Raw genomic sequence first — 21,379 nt, forward strand, 5'->3', positions numbered from 1 at the left:
AGCCAAAGAAAGAAAAGTGAAAAACAACCCCAAAAAGCCCCCAAAATTAAAATAAACAAACACGAGGACAGGAAGAAGGATGTGGACAAAGAGAAAATGTTGACCAGGCATGTATGGCTAAGGGACAGGGTTTGATGACCATTGTGTCTGTGTGTGAGAAGGACCTCTGGGTTTTTTTCAGAAACTTCCAGTAGTTACCACCTAACTTCCAACCACGCCACTCCATGGAGAGTAAACCCTGCCTGTGTATTCCAGTTTCCCTCCCTTAGACATTCTCCAATCAAGCAGGAGACCGCCATTCTCTGACTCCTTCTGAAATGCATAGAGGACCCATGTGGCCCCACAGGGGCTACCCGGCTCCTCCAGACATTACCTCACAGTGACATACCTCCTGCCATCCTCTCCCCGAGAAGAATAATGACTGAGAGGGAGGGAAATGGTTCTGCTTCAGAGAAAGAGGGTTTTCATCTCTTCTCGAGAAGAGTACCTGATCTAACTTGGTCAACAAGAAAAGCCTGGCAAAAGCCTGGCGGTCGAGTAACCTGGTAATCCACACATCTGTCATTTCTACACCCCTTTGTTCAACAGGACCGCATCTCTCAAAGTAAGTTTTTTTCCTCCTAATCTTCCTTCTCACTGTGGAATTTATAGTCTCAACTCCAGCTAGGACAAGAGTATTAATGTCACAGAGAGGGCTTCTAAAAAGCTTAAGAAGTAAGAATTAGAGAAAACAAAAACAAACAAACAAAAAAACCATAAGCTCAATGGAAAGTTATCAAGAGCCGAAAATTACACTCTCTATTTCACTTAGCCTGACGGGGAACATGGCAGACCGCCTAGGTGTGTGTGCTCATCTTTCCTGCTACGCCAGGAAGATACGCTTCTCACGAAAGGCCCTGTTACACAGACCATGCTCATCTCTGGTCACCATCTTCCAACATTTCCTTTGTATCACCTAGACCAGAGGTCCCACTGGCCTACTAATCAAGTTCCAATTAACCGACACACTTTTTTTTGCCTTAAACTTGAATGACTTGGCCAACATTTAAAATTAGACCTTCCTTCCGGCAGCCAGCGCTTACACGAGGAAGATGGGCAGGACAGGAAGGCAGCCCAGAGGCAGTACAGGAGGTTATCCATGCGGGGCTGCAGCCTCACAGGGGTCAAAGTCCACACAAGAAGGGCGTCTGAGGGGGGTGGTGGCCAAGGAGGTTGAGAGACTGGCCACACAAAAGGGAACTGAGTAAATAAATATGTTCAAGACAATGGGAGTCAGATTTCTCACTCACTGTTGGGGAAGAGAGATTAAAAACAGGGAAAGGGCAAAAACAGAATGAACCCTGTAGTTTTAAAGAAGAACTGGGAAGTACTAGTATAAATTCCTGCTTTTCAATATATGAAAACATTTATAAGGGCAAATATAGATGTCAGCGTGTATATGTGTACACGTACACGTAACAGATTTCCTGGGTCTGCCCACTTCAGGGACCTGAGAGCAGAGACAGCCCAGAGCAATGAGCTTATCTAGGTCTCAGCCCTTGATTTCTAAACACTGTTCTCGATTAAGAGCAATCAATGCCCCTTGGAGAAAATGGTTGATTCCAGAGCTAAGTAGAGAAAGAACAAGATGAGCCTGAAACATCTTGTGCCCGAAGAAATGACAGGACACAAAAGCCGGCTTACAGGGGCTCTCCTTGGCCAAATCTGAGACAATATGACATCAAAATAAATCCTGACAGCAAGGCATCATAGCCCATTAAGTAAAACAGGAATCCCCACTGGTATAAATAAATAAATGAATAAATAAATGGGAAGAAGAGACAGCTCTGCTGTGGAGCAAAATGCCAAATAATAAAAGAAAAAAGGAATGATGGAATTAGAAAATCATCGGGGCGCCTGGGTGGCTCAGTCGGTTGGGCATCCGGCTCTGGCTCAGGTCATGATCTTGTGGTTCATGAGTTTGAGCCCCACATCAGGCTCTGTGCTGACAGCTAGCTCAGAGCCTGGAGCCTGTCTTCAGATTCTGTGTTTCCCTCTCTCTCTGACCCTCCTCTGCTCACACTCTGTCTCTCTCTCTCCCTCAAAATAAATAAACATTAAAATCATTTCAAAAAAGAATAATTTAACAACTGATGTAGTAATAATTCAGGCAAGAAACATCAATGGATAAATCACTGGGTAAAAACTAAATGTGGAGAGGTGCCTGGGTGGCTCAGTCAGTTGAGCATCCAGCTTCGGCTCAGGTCATGATCTCCCAGTTCGTGGGTTCTGAGCCCTGCTTCAGGCTCTGTGCTGACAGCTAGCTCAGAGCCTGGAGACTGTCTTCAGATTCTGTGTTCCCTTTCTCTCTGACCCTCCCCTGCTCATGCTGTCTCTCTCTCTCAAAAATAAACATTTAAAAATTAAAAAAAAAAAACCTAAATGTGGAATGTTACATGGTCTCTGAATATCCCATTTTAAGATTCTTATTAAGTACATGGGGTGCTTAGGTGGCTCAGTCCATTAAGCGCCCAACTTCAGCTCAGGTCATGATCTCACAGTTTGTGGGTTCGAGTCCCGCATTAGGCTCTGTGCTGACAGCTAGCTCAGCGCCTGGAGCCTGCTTCAGATTCTGTGTGTCCCTCTCTTCCTGCCCCTCCTCTGCTCATGCTCTCTCGCTGTCTCTCACAAAAATAAAAAACATTAAGAAAAAAAAGATACTTATGAAGTACAGAGGGAAACACAAAGGAACCTTACAGAAGAAAAACCTGGCAGATACCACCTTAACCAAGTGGTCAAACACTAAACAGTTATCGTGTGCCATCAGATATAATGCAATGACAACACAGCATCAGTTCTGTGGTATTCTGGCCAAAGATACTGAACCCAGGTCTAATCATGAAAAAATGTCAGAAAAATACAACTGAGGGACTACTCTAAAAAATGGCCTATAATCTTCACAAATGCAAAGGTTACGAAAGTCATGGGAAGACTATGGGAACTGCTCCAGACCAAAGAAGACTAAAGAGACACGACAACTAAATAGAACATGTGATCCCAGACCAGATCCTTTTGTTATAGAGAACATTATTGGGACAACTGGCCAGATGTGAATGGGGTCTCTCCATGAAGGTAAAAGGTAACTCTGCGCTATTTTTATAGCTTTTCTAGAAGTCTGAAATGGTTTTAAAATTAAAACCGAAGTAAGTTTCTCAGTAAAAATCTAGATTTTCAGCCAACCTTAAAAAAACCAAAGATCTGGCAATACCACCTTGTCTTAGTCCATTTGGGCTGCTATAACAAATTGCCATCAACTGGGTAGCTTATAAACAACAGAAATAGACTTCTCACACTTCTGGAGGCTGGGAAGTCCAAGATCAAGGTACAGGCAGACAGACTTTCAGCAGCTGGCTGTGTGCTCACATGGTGGAGGAGCAAGGAAACTCTCTGGACCCTCTTTTATAAAAGGGCACTCATCATATTCATGAGGGCTTCACCCTCATGACCCAATCACCTCCCAAGAGCCTAACCTTCTAATACCATGACCTTGGGAGGGGGTGAGATTTCAACATATGAATTTGGGGGGACGGGATGGATACAAACAGACCATAGCAGCACCACATACCAACGAGTTCCAGGCACTGAATGGTAAGTGCCCTTTGAGTGGAACATGTTCTCTCCAGCTTCTCCACCAAACCAACTTCCTCAGTGACTGTCCCTGTGAGCCTTGACCCCTGATTTAGAACTTCACCTAACAAATTTCAGCCTGTTTAGGTCTGAAAGTGTCAACACAAGTTATTAGCCACAGCCTTAAAGAGGTCATTCTCTACCAGCCACCCCAGGACCAAGTTTGCAAATACTTCTGCTAACACATACTGAACTCTACATGATGCACGGAGTCTTGAACCTCCCTCTTAATGAAATCAAGATTTAGAAAAAGCTCTAATGACAGAATTTCATAGTCTTGACCTTTACCATAAAAAGGGGGGGAGGGGATGGGGAGCTTCTACTTCTTTGCCAAATCTGAAATTCTGGGTACTATTTCAGACTACTGATGACAAGAGAAGTATATATATTTTTTTAACCACACTGAAACATATATAGATTAACTTTATTCTGACAATAAATTCTTAGGTCATAAGCTACATTTCCTTTTTGCTTTCTAATGTTTCTCAGTGAGAATGGAGACAATGGTAACAACTTGTCTAAAACTCCATGTCTGCATGAAGGCAGAGTTCCTGTGTTAGACACGTAGAAGGTACTGGATAACATGAACTGAAACTACACCTCAGCTGCGTGTCCCAGGAGCTTCACCAGGAAGGAACCCAAGCGGGAAGGAAAGCACAGAATTACCAGAATCCTCTAAACTCTCCTCCTCCATTTAAAAACTATTTGTTCTTCAAAGATGCTGCACCATAGTCAGGGTCACGGCTAATGCGGATGTAGGACACTTGGTCCCTCCCCTTTGATAGTCCCCTAATCCAACACACATTCAGTCCAAATGTACGAAGGAAGGAGGAGGCCGGCCCCGAGGAGATCCTGGCTGGGCACAGGCATTATCTCTCAGCAGGTGTAGCCACTCTGAGCCAGAAAGGCCTGGAGGATGAAGAGACAGCACCTCAGGCAGCCTTGCCAGGAGCCGCTGGGTTTTAGCCTGGCCTGACCCAGAAAAATCTTATGGAGAAGAACAAGAGGCCCAAGAGCCCTCTGATCTGCTGTCAACCAGCTGCAGCCGAGAGACTGCCAAAGTGGGGCAGTGACTAGGCAGCGCCCCACAGAGCCGTCTGGGAGGGGATTACCAGCCTGATCCCCTGTCTTCAGAGCCAGAAATGACTCAAACTTCACAAACAGCAAGGGCCTGCCAGGGAGGGTGACAATGAGCACTGGAGAGGGTTTTCTTCCCCTTGTTGCTGTCTCTACACCCCCCCCTTACCCCCCTCACTGCTGTGGCAGAGACTCTGGACAGTGTGCAGCCTGTGAGGTAATCTGAATTCCTTGGCAACCAGCAACTACCTGAATTCTTTCAAAACCACAGGAATCCAGCAGAGAAAAGGTAAATATCCCTGTGGAGCCAGTGTTAATTAGCAAGGAAGGCTACTGAAGAAGGCACTGGGGGTGGGGAGGAAAGGAAAGGCACTACAAATGCTTTGGGGTCTTTTCTGCATCTCCACTGGATAATATGGCTGAGGCAGAAAAAAGGCAGAACGTGAGTGGGGCCTCCTCCGTGTCCTCCCCTCCCAGGAGACTCCAGGATGGGAGTCTCCACTCCCTGGTCGGGCACCTTCACTTCCCCCACGTGGCGAGGGCTACCTACCTATCTTTGGGTCTCGGACAGCATGTTTGCTTTTCAAGTCCATTCTGTTTTAATTTCTTTTAACTTTTTCTGTTTCTGGTCTCAGGGAAAATGTGGCTATTAGCTCCATCTCAAAAAGGGCCTCGTCAAAGCATTTAGACCACATACTGGATCCACCTAAAACTATAAAATCCAGGACAAAGTCTTTTTGGATTCCACCTCTAACAAGAAAGAGGATCTACACCATTTTGGTAGAGAATGGCACCCCTCTCTGGAAACTGAGTGCCCCCTGCTGGTGCAAAGCAGGAACACATCTGTCAAACTCAAAAGTAGGGCGGACCTTCTGGGGCAAAATGCTGGGCCAAATACCAGAAAGACATTTTTTTCCCTAAACATCTCAATATTTTGCCCATGTATAAGAAAATAATGACAGTTTTCCTGTGTTCATAAAACAACAACAAAGACAACTGGAAATGATTACTCTAAAAAACTATTTCTGGTCTTTTTCTTAATAAGTTTAAAAAGGTCAAGAATTGACACAAAATATTTATTTCACAAAACAGTCTTGTGAAATGAACTTAATCTTTAGGTCGCCTAAGCATTAATTTGAGGCCCAAAACAAAAGCGATACAGGATAAGATCCTTCTTTTCTAAAGAGGAAGCCAATTATATCTGCTGCCAGTGCTGTCTCTTTAGGAAAAATTACGGTTTTCCTTGCTGAGCCTTGAAGGAAAACGGCCTAGTGATCTCATCCCAAACTGATTATCTTCAGTAATGTCTACATAAAACACACATGACCCAAAATTACTAGAGGCTGCCGATCCGGAGATGCTATAGGCTATTGTTGAATGTAGTGACACAGTTGAGCGGATTCTAAGGATTAAAAAGAAGCAGATGAAAGCCAAGATACACAGGGAGTTAAGACACAAGAACTCAGGCACATGGAAGTTAGTGTGCAGAGCACTGTAGCCTCACGAGACTTGCTAATAGCCTGACACGCTGCACCGTCCTACTTGTAGGGGTGCCTGGCTAGCTCAGTTGGTTGAGCACCTGACTTCAGCTCAGGTTATGATCTCACAGTTCCTAAGTTCAAGCCCCACATCGGTCTCTGCTGATAGCTCAGAGCCGGGAGCCTGCTTCAATTCTGTGTCTTCTTCTCTCTGCCCCTCCCCCACTCATTCTGATTCTCTCTCTCTCTCTCAAAAATAAACATTAAAGAAATTTTTATATCCACCCATACTTTTAGCTTAACTGTGACAAAGTCCTGAAAATTCCTATTATTTGGTTCACTTTGGTCTGAGCTTTTAAAAAGCTGTCTTCTAAATTACTCTGAAAAGAGTAAAATAAAAAGCATCCATTAAAAGACAGTACACACATGCCCACACACATACACACTCAGGTCCCGCCGGAGGCAAGAGAAGACAGTTGCTCAAATCTGTGGATTCTGACTGCAACACACACCCAGCGGCCAAAGCAGCCGCATGTCTGCAGTAAATTCTATAATAAACGTTGGTATTCCTCTCATTTCATATCTGAACACTGAGGCCTTAAAGCTATGGCAAATTTTAGCAAGAGAAAGGGCTATCAATACTCTGAATGCAATGTCCTGGGGGAACAATATGCCGAACGCGCGGGTGTGACATCCCTGAGAAACAGTGCGTGTGACCTCGGGGTCTTTTCCCCTGCTCCAGAAGTTCAAATTGTGGCAGGACGTCACCAGCTCCCGAGAAGGGCATAGGAGGCAACATGGGGTGACAGGGGAGAGAGGGAAGGCAGTGGAGAAGCTCATGCTACACAAAGACACCTCAGAGCATCTTGCTTTACAAAATGGAAAACCCTCTGCACCTTATTCAGTGAGCGGAAGTGAGAGGTATAGCTTACCTTCTTTTTACTCTAAAGAATATGGGGACTCAGCTTTTAAACCTGTACTTCAAAGCAGGAGGGTACATGTGCCTACAAGCACCACAGAAAACTCCCCGCCTATGAAAATCTGATCAGAGCTAGGAGTCAGTTGGTGCTCAGCCCTTTACCTAGAAACTGAGAAATAGGTAGCGTCACTATTCACTCCTCAATATTCAAGGGACAGGAGTCCGGAACCATGGAGCTTCAGTAGCCTCCAGTGTTCCTCAGGCTCAAACTCGGACGTCGTAACTTGGAAGACGACAATGTTTAAGGAATGCTGTCGCTGCCACCTAGAGGCGAAGGGAAGGCACAGCTCAGCCAGCTGCAAGCTGGTTAACCGCGCTCACCCTCCAACTCTAGTCACAGGACACATCAGTGAATTTCGGAAGATGACACAAGTAGAATAGCATTCTGAAATAACAGCTTCCGGAGTACAAGCGCCTCAACTTGAATAGGTAGCCTCCTTTTAAACCATGAGATTTCCCATCTTCTAAGTGCATTTTCTAAAATATACAAGCACATACAGGCCATGCTTTTTAGCTTGTCATGGCTGACTGTGGATGCAAAGCATCCCCCAAACCGCTGTGCCCTATCAAAGGAACTTCAGGATTAGCTTGTTGGTAAATATGTATCATATGGTGCGTGGACCAGATTTGCGGGAGAAAGGAGCACGAGCACAGCAAACGTACGCTTTATTTTAAACAGTGTAAAGGGCCTATGAAAATATTACCAGCTCTAAATTTTGGTGGCTGTGGGGGAAGTTTTTCAGATTATTATAACTTGAACTTAATTTTGTAAGTCACATTACCTTAAAACCTAAAAGGTACCTCAAGAGAAAGAAAATAATGTATAGATAATCACTGTAAAGCATATTATTTGTGGTGGGGCAGGGTGGGGTGGGGGGAGGGAAGCCGCTAATGCCCCCAAAATACAAGAGGCATGGAAACAGCTCAGGCCTTGAGCTCTGGAGTCAGATCCATGAATTCAAATCCCGCTCCACCACCAGCTGGCTGGGAGCGCTCCAGACAGTGACCAAGGTCCCTGGCTCCCACTGCAGAACTGCATCAACTGTAAGGCTGTTGTGAGCACTGAAATAAATGTTCGGTATGTGACAGGTGATGAGTGTGGGATTTTTTTTTCCTCGTTGAGTAGTAAAAAACAATGACAAATTATCCAAACACCCCAGGGTCACCGTAACAGTTGCCACTGCATGAAAATACAATGTGATCCTAGAGCCCCGCTGGCAAAGGTGTGCGTTTACACACAGATGCTTGTTCGCTTGTGTGGGATGCAAGTGTGGCTGTAAAGTAACACGACTGATTTTCTGTAATCTGAAATCCATCTGGGTTCACTCCATTTTTCTGAGTTGAACACAACAGAAAGAAACAGCCTGATCTTAACACACTTTTTAATGGATTCACTCTGATAAACACCTCTTCTCCCCAAAAGTCTCTTACCTAGCCAGCCCTTCTTCATAGAGATAGATGACAAGAGGATCGTAGGAAGTCACAAGCACATAGAGGCGCACATCAAACTTGAAATCTAGAAAAAAAATTGGGGGTCACAGGAAACATGCAGGTCATTTGTTTTCTGTTGCAAGATGAACAAGACAATGTAACAAAGAAATATGAAAGAATAATCTTCCTCTCCCAAAAACACACACACTACCTGCAGCCCACCTTGCCTTTTGAGAATAATTATATATTTATAGAAGCATCCATTAAACGATAATACACAAAACACACACCGCCATAAAATGTGAAAGGGGGCTTACATATATGTGCTGTGCAGTTTTCACACACATGTGCTATAGAGCATTTTCTTTTCTATTCTCTCATTTCATTGTCAAAATAATCCCATGACATACATAAGGCACCAGTCTCCTCTCTGGGGCCACAGGTGCCAAGAACTTACTTGGTTTACTAGACTGTGAAAATATGTTTTAAAATTCGCAAGATCTAGCCCAGTCCAGTCAACAGCCCAATCTCAACTCACCATCTATGAGCAGGGGGTTGTTAATGTAACGGGAGACCAGGATGTTCTCTTCCAGGGAAATCTGGTTCGGCTAAGGGGTAAAGAGAAAGAATAAAAGGACGGAAACCCAAGGGAATCCTAACTGACAATAAGGGAACAGAGTTCTTGACCTTTTAGAACTGATACAACGGCAAACTACAACTCTAAGACAAGTTTTCCTCCAAGCTACCCTTATATTCAACTAGCAACATAACACTTAGAAACACTATGGGTATCCGAACACAGTGGGGGTGAAAACTAAATGTACACAGTACTTCTTACATAATAAATAGAGCCATAATAGCTTTAAAGATTTATATACATGACATTAAATGGTCACATGCCAAGAAAATAAAAGCTACCTAAAAAATAAATAAAAATGTGACTTTTCCCAAATGTAAAGGATGATGGAAATTTTAAAATATAACCATTATTCTTTAATTTTTTGGATGTTTATTTTTTGAGAGAGAGAGAAAAAAAACAGAGTGTGAGTGGAGGAGGGGCAGAGAGAGAGACACAGAATCTGAAGCAGGCTCTAGGCTCTGAGCTGTCAGCACAACATAGAGTCTGACATGGGGATCGAACCCATGGACGAGGAGATCATAACCTGAGCTGAAGTTGGACGCTGAACCAACTGAGCCACCCCGGCGCCCCTAAAATACTACCATTATTCTGAAGTGAAGACTTATAGATCTTTCCACAATGGATCCTAGCGTTTGGGAAATGGGATGGATGTTTCGTTGATTCATTCAGTTGTACTTCCTAGGCCACTATATATCAAGACTGAACTAGCTCTTTTAAAGAGTTTTTTAATGCAAAAAAGAGTTGTTAATACAATAAATAATCCCGAGTATTGTTGGATACTGTATAAGGTACTTAGGATACAGTAATGAAGAAAACAGATAAATCCCTGCCCTCACAGAGCCTAACCCCTACTTCTTAAGAGTTTAATATTTAAGTAAAGGGACAGCAAAATATATTTTGCTATTAATGTTTATTTTTGAGAGACCACAAACAGGGGAAAGTCAGAGAGAGGGAAACAGAGGATTGGAAGCAGGCACTGCGCTGACAGCAGTGAGCCTGATTCGGGGCTCAAACTCACGATCTGTGAGATCATGACTTGAGGTCAGACACTCAACCGACTGAGCCACCCAGGCACCCCAAAATACATAATTTAAAAGAACACAAAGCAGCATATCTGCAAGCGCAGGATGTGAGCCTCCTCAATACAAGTGCAGACCAGTTATGTGGCATCAGTGAGGGAGGGCCTGACCTGGAAGAGCAGGTGAAGTGAGGGCTGAAAGCTACTGGGCACACAGTAGAAAGGAAAGGAAGCTGTCACAAAGTTCAGGAGAAAGGCCAGCAGGCAGATTCACTGGCCTGAGGCTAGAAGACTGATGGGGGAATAATGAAAAGCTTTGGTTAGAGTATTAGGAGGGAGAGACCCCATTAGCAAAGGGATTCAAACCCCCAACAAGGGTAAGTTAGCCTGAACATGGTAGAAAGCAGGAAATGATTATGGATTCTTGATTAAGTAAGTAGCTAGAGTAAAACATATGGAATAGCACAACTCTTAGATTAAGGCAGGAAAATAAGCTGGAACCCACCACAATCTATTCAGGATAAAAGAACTCCAAAAGGGAAGTGTCTATAGTAATTAAGATAATGATAATAGCTACAGCAACGGCAACAGAAATAACTATTAAAATTTGCAGGAAAAAATAAAGTTAACAAATGTACTGAATGAACATTTGCTGTGTGTCCAGCGCTGTCCTAGTTTTTCACAAGTATTACTGCACTTGGCCCTCACCCAACCCTGTGAGGTAGGTATAGCACCATCCAAATATCCCGAATGTCACACGGTGACAGAGGAGCATTTGAACTCAGGCAGTCTGCCTCGGAGCCTTAACTCTTGAGTCCTATTCACACCTTTCCCCAAAGTTATGACCTAAAATACTGTTCCCTAACTTCAAAAGACTGTCTTTATAACAGTGCATTTGCTACCCCCAAATACCACATAAAACAAGGATAATTCTGTGGCCTGTAACATCATACGCAATCATGATGAGCAACTCCAGAGTCAAGAGAAAGAGACTCCCCTCTCACTTCCCACTGTTGCGGGCTCAGACTCAGAACGCAGCTTTTACAACTCATCTCCCTGCATCACAGACATGGCAGCGACCAGTGCTGATTCATGCTCACGGACGCGAGCACCCACACCATTTCCAGACTCCCTTACATTTCCTGATCACTTTCTCACAAGTACTATCTCCATTTGGAGTCAAGTTAGTGTGTAAGAGCTGATGAATCACAGCACAAAGGAGCAAGCTTCAAGGCTGGGTTCCAAACCTAAAATTAAAGTTGCAGACCTCTTCCCACTGAGTAACACCTCCAGGCTGCAGCAGATATGCGACCGCCCAACTCTCCTCCGAACCAGAGGCTACGCTGGTGATGGTCTACATTCCGTGACACATCTACTGTCCCTGCCACTTCCTCTCTTCCCTCCCTCATCATACACACTTGTCCGAGTGAGGCGTACCATAATCCACACATTATTTAAGTAACTTGAATATTTGTTCAATGGTCTGAACTTCTTACTTCTACCTGTATCAGGAATTCAATTGTAACCTCGACAAAGAAAAGAAGGGTCCGGTATGGTTTTTTTTGGTATAGTGTCACACACATTACATTAGTTGCTAAGAAGCAACTCATCAAAGCTTTTTGATATTTTCAAGCCTGTTTCCTTTTCATCCATCCCCAAATGACTTGTTTCAAATGAGTTCAATTCCAAGCTCCAATTGCCCGCCAAAGTATGCTGGAGCAAGATCTAAAGTGTGGGGAGAGCTGGCAAAACATCCATTTTTCTAAATGGACTGTAAGACTAAATTTCATGGTATCTGATAAGTTACTGTAAGGTAGAACGGTATAGCGGTTAAGAGTGTTACGCTCTTGGGGCGCCTGGGTGGCTCAGTCGGTTAAGCCTCCGGCTTCGGCTCAGGTCAGATCTCATGTTCGTGGGTTCGAGCCCCGCGTCAGGCTCTGTGCTGACAGCTAGCTCAGAGCCTGGAGCCTGCTTCCGGTTCTGTGTCTCCCTCTCTCTCTCTGACCCTCCCCCTCTCATACTCTGTCTCTCTCTGTATCAAAAATAAATAAAACATTAAAAAAAATTAAAAAAAAAAGAGTGTTATGCTCTGGAATCAGCTAGACCTGAGTTACAATCTTGACTCTACCACTTACCAAGGAAATGACAGTAACTACCTCATGGGGTTCTTCTAAAGACTACCTGAGTCTGTATTTGGAAGGTGCAGGGTAGGCACACACCAAATGCTCAAAAGGTATCGGTTATTATTACTCTCAGTGCAAACTCAGTGGCACCTCTATGGTTCTACAAAGTTCCACAGCCCAACAGCCTGCATCATGTATCTCCACACGCCCTTCTGCTCACAGCCGTGCACCGAGTTATAATGAAGATACGTTAGCTTAGTATCCGTGTTAGGATTAGGAGACAATTCCTACTCCTCAAAAGGTTTTAAGAGTGGCGGCATCTGGCACATGGCAAGGACTCCCTAAATATTTCTTGAACAACAAGGAAAAAAAGAGAGGACTTAAGATAACAACAAACAAATAGAAACAAGAGAGCTATACAGAACTATATTCACAAACACAGAGAGTAAACAGAGTAAACGAAACACTCTCCTGCTACTTCAAAATCCTGAAGAAAACATTAATATGAGATAACGTGTGAGGCAAGAAGGACGAGGAAGAATGATCTGACGTCCATAATCAAACCCATACCTGAATCAGAAAATGCCAGATCTTTCCCTCCTCGACTTGAATATACTAAATTGGGAAAACACAACCCTCAGTCACTGAGGGAGCTGGAGCAAACAGAGCTCTGTTCCTCTGGGTTGTATTTCCAGAGTTAAAGAGCACATCGTAGGAGACCATGGCAGGGGACGGGCCAAGACACTTCCATCCGCAGGAGCTCACACTTCTCTCCTCGGTATTTCATAAAAAGTAATGCTTTTACTGTCCTTTATCCTGTCCTTGTAATGGTAAAAGTTGCTATTTGCAGACATTTTCCAAAAGGTTATGACTATTACTGGGAATTTTTAATAAGAGGCCCTCTCCAGTGGGGAAGACAGGGAAAGATATTTTCATTTGGCCCCCATACCTAACTCCACCCACCCGAGTCCCTCACCCACTCACTTCAGTTCAGCTCCTCGCAGACCCTCTCGGCCTGAGCACTCCCGCCCCCTCCCCTCAAATCTGAAAGGAAAGCAGGCAGCAGCCTTGGAAAGAGTTACTTCATCCAGTTGGCTAATGGGTCACATATTCCATGGGAAGGGATCCAGGTATGGAAAAGAGGGGATGGTGAGGCCTTGTGCCTAAGGAGAGAGAGAAGCGTATTAACTACAAGATTTGCAGCTCTGAGTAAAAGGTGATAAAATTCCTGTTTGGGGAGTGAAATGGGAATACTTTCCCATCGTGGCCACGCTGCCAGGCCCCCTGGTGCCTGCTGGCATCTTCCCAGGCTTCTGTCTGGCACCTCTACCAAATACCTCAAAGAATCAGACTCATTCCAAAGCCTCACTGAGGGGGAGGAGGGAGGTGAAGGGTCCTGCCAAGTACTTTGATCTATGCAGGGGGTCTCTAGGGATTCAGCCGGGGAGAGGTGGGAGGGAGGAGAGCCTGCATTCTCTAAAGACTTGTCACCCTCTTTAGAAGACTCCATCCAGGGAAGAGTTAGGGCTAGGGGTTCTCAGCCCCACCAAAGGAAAGTTTAACTTTTCTATTCTTTATGATGTTGGTTTCAAAATAACAAATCACTAGGGCAAAAGAGCATTCCAAAAGAAAAAAGTCCCAGATGAGCTGGAAATAGATCCTATTCTTTTGACTCATGTCTAAGAAAATAAAAAGCAAACTTGTACCACAGTTGACTTTCAAGAGCAATTCCATTTGGCAGCTAAAACCCAAACCAGTGCCGGCCGGCCGTCTGTGAGACTCAAACAACACTGGAGCCCCTGGCACAGGGCTGAGGGAAAAGCTGTCCGACGGGAGCCTTCGCGCCAAGGTCAGAACAGAAAAGAGAAAAGAGAGATCCAAAGCGCCAAGGTCAGAACAGAAAAGAGAAAAGAGAGATCCAAAGCATGTGACCAGGGCCTTCTGTCACAAGAGAGTCCAGGAAAGAAGGGCCTCCTGAGTGCCCCGGGGCCAGGTAACAGGACATGGAGCCTGGGGCTCGGGCTGGAGCGGTTGCAGTACCAGAACCGGACCCTGCGTTTCTGTAGCACGTAAGGTCTGGCCATCAGTACTTATTGTGCAGTTTTCAGTGCAGGCTGAATCTAAGGACTTTTCAGCGTGAAAGACCTCTCAGAAAGTTAGTTTCTGCACGTGTAGGAAATAGCGCAGACCATGTAAAAAAAGAATTGGGGAATTTAAAAGAGTATTTGACCACACACACACACACACACACACACCAACCTTCCTTTCTTCCAGTCCAGAGTCCCACTGGAAGGACAATGAAGAGATTTTTAAAAACAAAGCTAGAAAACATTTAAAGGAGCCAATAAGAGACCAAAAGTTTCAGGAAATCCTGAAAGACAGAAAGCAGAAGGGATCAGGTTGAAAAAGCAGAGCAGAGGAAGCAAAATACCAGAGGTGAGAGTGATCTTCTCAAAGAGCCTCTGAGAATTTCCAAGCTGGCAGTGAACAAACATGGCTCAGGAGCAGGCCAAGGAACAAGAATCAGGTAATTAATTCTTGATTAATTGAGTGGTCCTCCTCCAACACCCAAAGCTTGGCCCTCAGGATAGAACCTGATACCTCCGGGGAGGACATCTTGTGTGGAGAGACATGGGACAGAGGAGTGGAACTTGAGGCCACTGTCTCCCTACAACAGACATGGAGGAAAAGACCGGAGGGGAAATCACCAAAATCTCCCTCTGTATTCACTATAAGGTCGCTCTATTTTAGCAGGGGTGGGCAGGAAGAAGGGCACTCCTCACTCCCATACACTACCAGCCTGTGAGTCAACACAATTTGCCCTTGCACAAAACTGAGTTAGCCTCCTGTTCAGAGAGAAACGACTAGGGATTACACCTACATGACAGTACGGGGAAGCCCAGGTCAGCTGTCAATTTCAATCTGTTCACAAATACACTCAACATCTACGGTCATTGAAACTGAGAAAGCCCAACAGCAGGGGAGAAAAAAGGCAATCCCAAGAAAATACACAAAACAGAAGAGAACTTTTAAAAAACTTTCAACTGATATCCTTACTAAGGCCAACAGGCAAACTGCATCCATTAATCCATTAAGCAACTACATGCTGTTATTAAAAAAAAAAAAGGCGAGTCAGAAAATAGAAGTTTCTATAACTATGATAGCCAATACACAAATATAGTAGATACAATGAACATTAAAATGGATAAAGTTCAAACTAGCAATCCAGAAAGATCAAGATGGGCGAAAACCAAGAACTTAAAATCAGAGACAAGTTGACGGTCCAGAAAGATCAAGATGGAGGAAAACCAAGAATTTAAAATCAGAGACAAGTTGATGAAAAGGAAAGACCCACAATGCCTCAAAACACAGTTCCAGAAGCAGAGACAAAAACAAAAATTGGGTAATTTTCCCTGAAACAAAGAAAAACACTAGTTTCCAGACAGAAAGGGCTGACCAAATGTCCAGATGTAAGAATGAGAAAAGACCCAGAATGAAATACTGATGACATTTCAGAATTCAATGCTGTGAAGTTTCTGCTCAGTTTAATTAAATGCTTTCACTCAAAGCAGAGAAATGGAATCACAGCCATTGAAGATAACATAATTTTATAAACCCTGAAATATAAAAAGTAATCGTAATGGAATGTGGAAGGAAGGGTAGATGGTGATGTGAGAGAGATAAATATCAAAATGGGAATTAAACACAATGAAAAATTAAGTAAAGAAACATAAATCAATTATAATAGGTTAAAAACTACTGTTAAAAGTACAGGAAGTGAGACTGGGGTTAAGATTTTATTTTATTTACTCTGTATCTGTACTCAACAACTTTTCATGAGGATTTTGCAAAGAATCAGAATACTGCTGACTTTGAAAAAAAAGATGAGGCAGAAGAAGGAGGAGTAGGCGAGACACAGAAGTAGCATCAGGAATGCCACACCACACCAAGGTCAATTTCCTTGATGGCCTTGTGGGTAAGAACCCACAGTTCTGCTCCCAAGAGAAACTTAATGTATATCTTACCAATTAATGCTTAGTGCTGAGGAATTAATATGACAATATGCTAAAAGTAGAAAAGGTTCTGCGGACACCAAAGGTTGCTCTTTCCCAACATTTGATCAAGTGACTTCTTAGCGATAGGGTAACTGTTGGCACGGAAAGAGGTCACTGACAGTAAGGTGAATAGTAGCCAACTCGTACCCACCCTCATCTCACACTTCTAAATGCAGATTTCAGAGCAGAACACCTACTCTTCATGGGAAAAAAAAAAAAAAAAAGCATGTTAGCAGCAGGGTGAAGCAGGAAAAAACCAAGAAGAAGAGAGGGTTCCAGGGCACCTGCCTGGACCAGTCAATGGAGCATGTGACTCTCAATCATGTGGTCATGAGTTCAAGCCCATGTCTGGGGATAGTCCTTACTTTTAAAAAAAGAAGAAGAGGGTGTCACCTGCTGCATACTCACATTGTTGATCAGGTAGACGCCCCGCCCCCTAGAAGAGGCCACTGGTTTTACTATCCAAGGTCCCCGGTCCTTTGAGTATGAATCTGCTCAAAATATTGGGATATTAAAAGGAGGGGAGAGAAACAAAGAGAAAGAAAGGACAAGAGTTTGTCATCTTAATTTCAACAATGGTTAACTACTCAGATACCTTAAGAATTTCCCAGGTTTTTAATTGAAGGGGAGCACAGCTAAAATAACCTGCATTTTTTAACTAGCTTCAGAAGTGCAAACAAAAATGGGGAGGGGTGGGGAGGGAAAGGAAGGAGGAGGAGGCAGCAAAATTACTATTTCTTCCGTCGTTTCCCCTCTTTCTTGAATGAGAGGATAAAAACAAAATAAGGCAACTCTCTGATGTTAGTTTATGACTGTGGCAAAATAGCCTTCATGAATCCTGAAATCCTCGCCTCCATTAACCAAAGGACCTCCAGAGGCTCACATTGCAGAGGGCCAGTGTGAGTCAAACACTGCATCGCCTGAAATGATATATTTTCTTAAGTGATTTCTCTTAGCTTGTAAGGAAAAATCTTAAATCAAGCCATGTGCAAGTGGCGCAGGAGGACAATCATTTACAAGTGATTAAAAGGTGCCCTTTACTTTTTTTTATATACGATATAGTGATTCAACATTTATATATGCAATGAGGTACCACAATGAAGGTAGTTGCCATCTGTCACCACACACAGTTATTACAATATTCTTGACCATATTCTCCACACTGTACTTTTCATCCCTGTGAGTTATTTAGTTTATAACTGGAAGCTTGTACCCGTGAGTCCCCTACACCTATTGCACCCACCCTTCTGGCCGCCACCAGTTTGTTCTCCATATTGATGGGTCTTCTCCTGTTTTCATTTTTATTTGTTTTAAGATTCCACATATAGGTGAAATCATATGGTATTTGTCTTTCTCTAACTTATTTCACATAGTACAAGACCCTCTGGGTCCATCCATGTTGTCATGAATGACAAGATTTCATTCTTCCTTTGCCTGAGTAGTAATCCATCGTGTCTTTGTACCACATCTTTATCTGTCATCTGTGAATGGGCCCTTAGGTTGCTTGCATGTTTGGGCTATTGTAAATAATGAAGCAATAAACACAGAAGTGCATATATCTTTTTGAATTAGTGCTTCCATTTTCTCTTGGTAAATATGGAGTGGTAGAACTGCCGGGTCATAGGATATTTCTAGTTGAATTTTTTCAGGAGCCTACACACCATCTGTCATGGTGGCTACACTGATTTGCATTCCCACCAACAACGCACAGAACTCCCTCTTCTCCATGTCCTTGCCATACTTGTTATTTCTTGTCTTTTTAATACTAGCCATTCTGACAGGTGTGGGGTGACATCTCAGTGTGGTTTTGATTTGCATTTCCCTGATGATGAGTGATGTTGAGCATCTTTCCACATGTCTGTTCTTGATTTAACCCTCTTCTGTCTCCTCTGGGACCCCATTCCTCAGCTCCTATCTTCATGCTCTCTCTCCTCTCTGGGGTACTTATTCTCTTTTTCTCTCCCTTATGATCACATCTACCTCCAAACCTGCAATTTCCAGAATCTTCTGCCAGAACTTAACTCTGCCTTTACAACTGCCTGCAAGTCACCACACAGAAGCCTGTAGACATCTCAGATCCATACCTGCTCCCAAATTTCACACTCCTCGTCCCTTTTAACAGTTCTTCCTTTACAGTCCTGGTTACACTCCCCCGTGTGCTTCTTAGCTTCTTAACTTCTCAGATTCACACCTCTGGAGCGTCTTTGACCCTTGCCTCACTACTTACAACCAGTCGGTACACTCTGTTTATTCTACCACTCTTTCACTCCCCCTTTCCATTCCAGCGCTCTAGTTCGGTTCAACCACACTTCCTATCTGGATTACTGCAACAATCTTCCAAGTGACCCCTGTGTTCCTACTCTTGCTCCCTCCAATTCATGTCACACAGTGGTTTTTCTAAAGGCTAACCTGTGTTCCTTTCCTTCTCAAAAATCTCCTATTGCTCACACTCAAGTGAGCAACGGAGGGCAGGAATACATGAGTCATGGAGAAAATGGAATTTCTGGGCTATAATATGCTAGATGGACACCAAAGGAAGAGAAGAACTTAAAACAGACTTTATGGAGAAAAGGAATGTCTTTTTGAAAAAGAAAGTGGTACAAACAGGTGGCTTTCTCCCTCAATATGTAACCTTAGCAATGCAACTAACCTAACGATGTTGGATCTCCCCCAAATGAATTTTAGCTTAGAGGTCATGGAATCTGGACAACTGGCAAAGAATGACTGGCATCCTGGCAAGACTGAAACCAAGAGGACCCTCTTGACTATCATGTCTTCCTTCTCTCCCCTTTTCCACAAACATGGTGGGTCCCTACTGTGGTCTTTGGTGATGACATCATTAAGTGATCTGCTTGGGGGACTGAGGAACACCATTTGCCTATAGTAACTGTCCTTGGGCTAAACATGGTGGCTCTGAGTTATGGCTGTATTAATTCTGTGTGTCCTATTGACCTTTTGAATTCATTTTTGTTAAAAAGCACAGCACATACGAGGTTGAATAATACGCTAAAAGAGCAATCCCACCGAAAGACTGGTCATGCTTGAACTGACGGAGGAATCCTAACTCTATCCAGTGATCTGAATGAGCATCCCTGCCCCCCAGCCTGCCTCCAAAGGGAAAACAGCAGGGTAAGAAAGAGCAGAGAGAGGACAAAGGGAATTTTCATCTCAGACTCTTGTAGACTTTAGTAGGGAACTATTGTAGACTTTAACAGGAAGAGTTTTCACATGTGGGTCATGTCGCTAACATGTTAGTTGAAGTATTTTTATGCTATCATGTTGGCTTTTACTTTTATTATCTGACAGTACATCTCAGTGTCACGTGAAAAAGGGAATAACACTGAACAATTATTAAACACCTATCAGGTGCCATTGCAAGTGCTTTCCATGAATTAACCTATTTAAACATCCCAACAACACTTTAAGGTCGGTACTAGTAATAAACCCATTTTACAGAGGAGGAAGCTAAGGCACAGAGTGGTTTAAGTAACTTGGCTAAAGTCACATAACAAAAATTCTAAGCAGCAAGTTTTTGGCTTTGAGTCCAATATAGCTTTGAACTTCATTCATTCCACTAATAGTCTCTTCTGACCCACTCCAGAGCCTTTTGTCGGCAAACACTGAACCCTCAAGCGTCCCCGCTGAAACAGGTGCTATCAGGGAAAAGGCCTCACCAGGGTGGAAGCAGGAGATCCTGACAACAGATTCCCAGAGGACAAACCCCGCAATGGGCAGCCAGACCAGACCATTCAGTCTTGCAGGTTAAGAAAATCAGAGGTCAGGAAGTCCAGAGAGAACTTTCTCTTCCTCTCTCCATGCTTCCCCTGCCCATAAGAGAGGAAGAGTCTCTCTCTTGGACCTACTGAGAAGAAAGATAGCTATGTGTCGGTCCTCCCTTTGTGTCCCCCCTAATCCTGTCTCACCGGTGATACTGGGAAATGGACACTGTGCACACTGCCCAGGGTCTAAGCAATAAGGCCCAGTAGTGAGGACTGCCTCGAAAGCCAAACTGCAAGTGTGAACCTGACGCCACCATTGGCAACCTGCATGACTTACGGTAAGTTCCCGACCTCTCAGTACCTTCATCTCTTCATCTGTAAACCTGGGAATAGCAGCGGTGCCTACTTCAGAGTGGAAATGCCACTTAGAAGAGGGTTGACAGAAAGGAAGTATTCATTCCCTGTTGCCTCGTATTATTACCACTATGTGGACTCTCACAAAAGACCTGCCTCACGCCTTCTCTGTACTCACACCTCTTCTGTGCACGAAAGCCTGAAATAGCCCATTTCATCTGCTTGGACCTAAGAAGACAGTTCACTTCAAGGCAAAAGAAGTGAGGAGCCCACTGAGCAAGGGGTGCAGGCCACATGTTCCCGTCTAGCTTTACCAAAAAGATGGCTGACCTTTAGTTCCCTGATTGGCTAACACATGTTTCTTCGATTCTCCTGAACTCCGACGACAGCCTGACTAACTGGTACCTCTAAACCCTCACAGTAAAACATGTGTGATACTTGAATCTCAAAGAACGGTAAGTCACACAAGTCCAGATGTTAAGGTAACAGGAATATTCCCGTAAATGGCAAGAAGAAAACAGACACCCAAATGGAAGCATATATAGTTCAAATGCAGAAGTATATATTTTCTTATGCAGGCACTAAGTCTTGCCAATGAAGAGACTTTCTGTACCCAACGGGGGCGCAGGTGTGCATGACACCGATATGTCCTTACGGAAAGGACAGCAACAAGCTTACTAACAATAAACATGCAGTTACATAATCAGAATAAAAAGTGTTAAAGTCTTCTCTCTAGCTGTTTTCCTAAAGAAACATAACTCTTTCAGAACCTGAAAAGCCCTCCTTAGTTACTGACTCGAGGTCGGCCGTGGGGTAAGTGGGCCCCAAGTTCAGGGGCC

At 43.8% G+C, this 21,379-nt stretch overlaps 1 protein-coding gene across 1 annotated transcript in view; it reads right to left on the reverse strand.

Annotated features, from left to right (window-relative positions):
• The window catches only part of TTLL5 (tubulin tyrosine ligase like 5), a 274,511-nt gene that overhangs the window by 226,342 nt on the left and 26,790 nt on the right, over positions 1-21,379 (reverse strand). The window contains exons 6-9 of the mRNA XM_029952174.1: positions 20,524-20,555; positions 16,876-16,958; positions 9,170-9,239; positions 8,632-8,716 (exon numbers count right to left, since the gene is read on the reverse strand). Coding sequence (XP_029808034.1) covers positions 8,632-8,716; positions 9,170-9,239; positions 16,876-16,958; positions 20,524-20,555 — 270 coding nt within the window. The remainder of the gene's footprint in view (positions 1-8,631; positions 8,717-9,169; positions 9,240-16,875; positions 16,959-20,523; positions 20,556-21,379) is intronic.

Source organism: Suricata suricatta, chromosome 9, assembly GCF_006229205.1.
Source record: "Suricata suricatta isolate VVHF042 chromosome 9, meerkat_22Aug2017_6uvM2_HiC, whole genome shotgun sequence".
In the NCBI taxonomy this organism is placed as follows: domain Eukaryota; kingdom Metazoa; phylum Chordata; class Mammalia; order Carnivora; family Herpestidae; genus Suricata; species Suricata suricatta.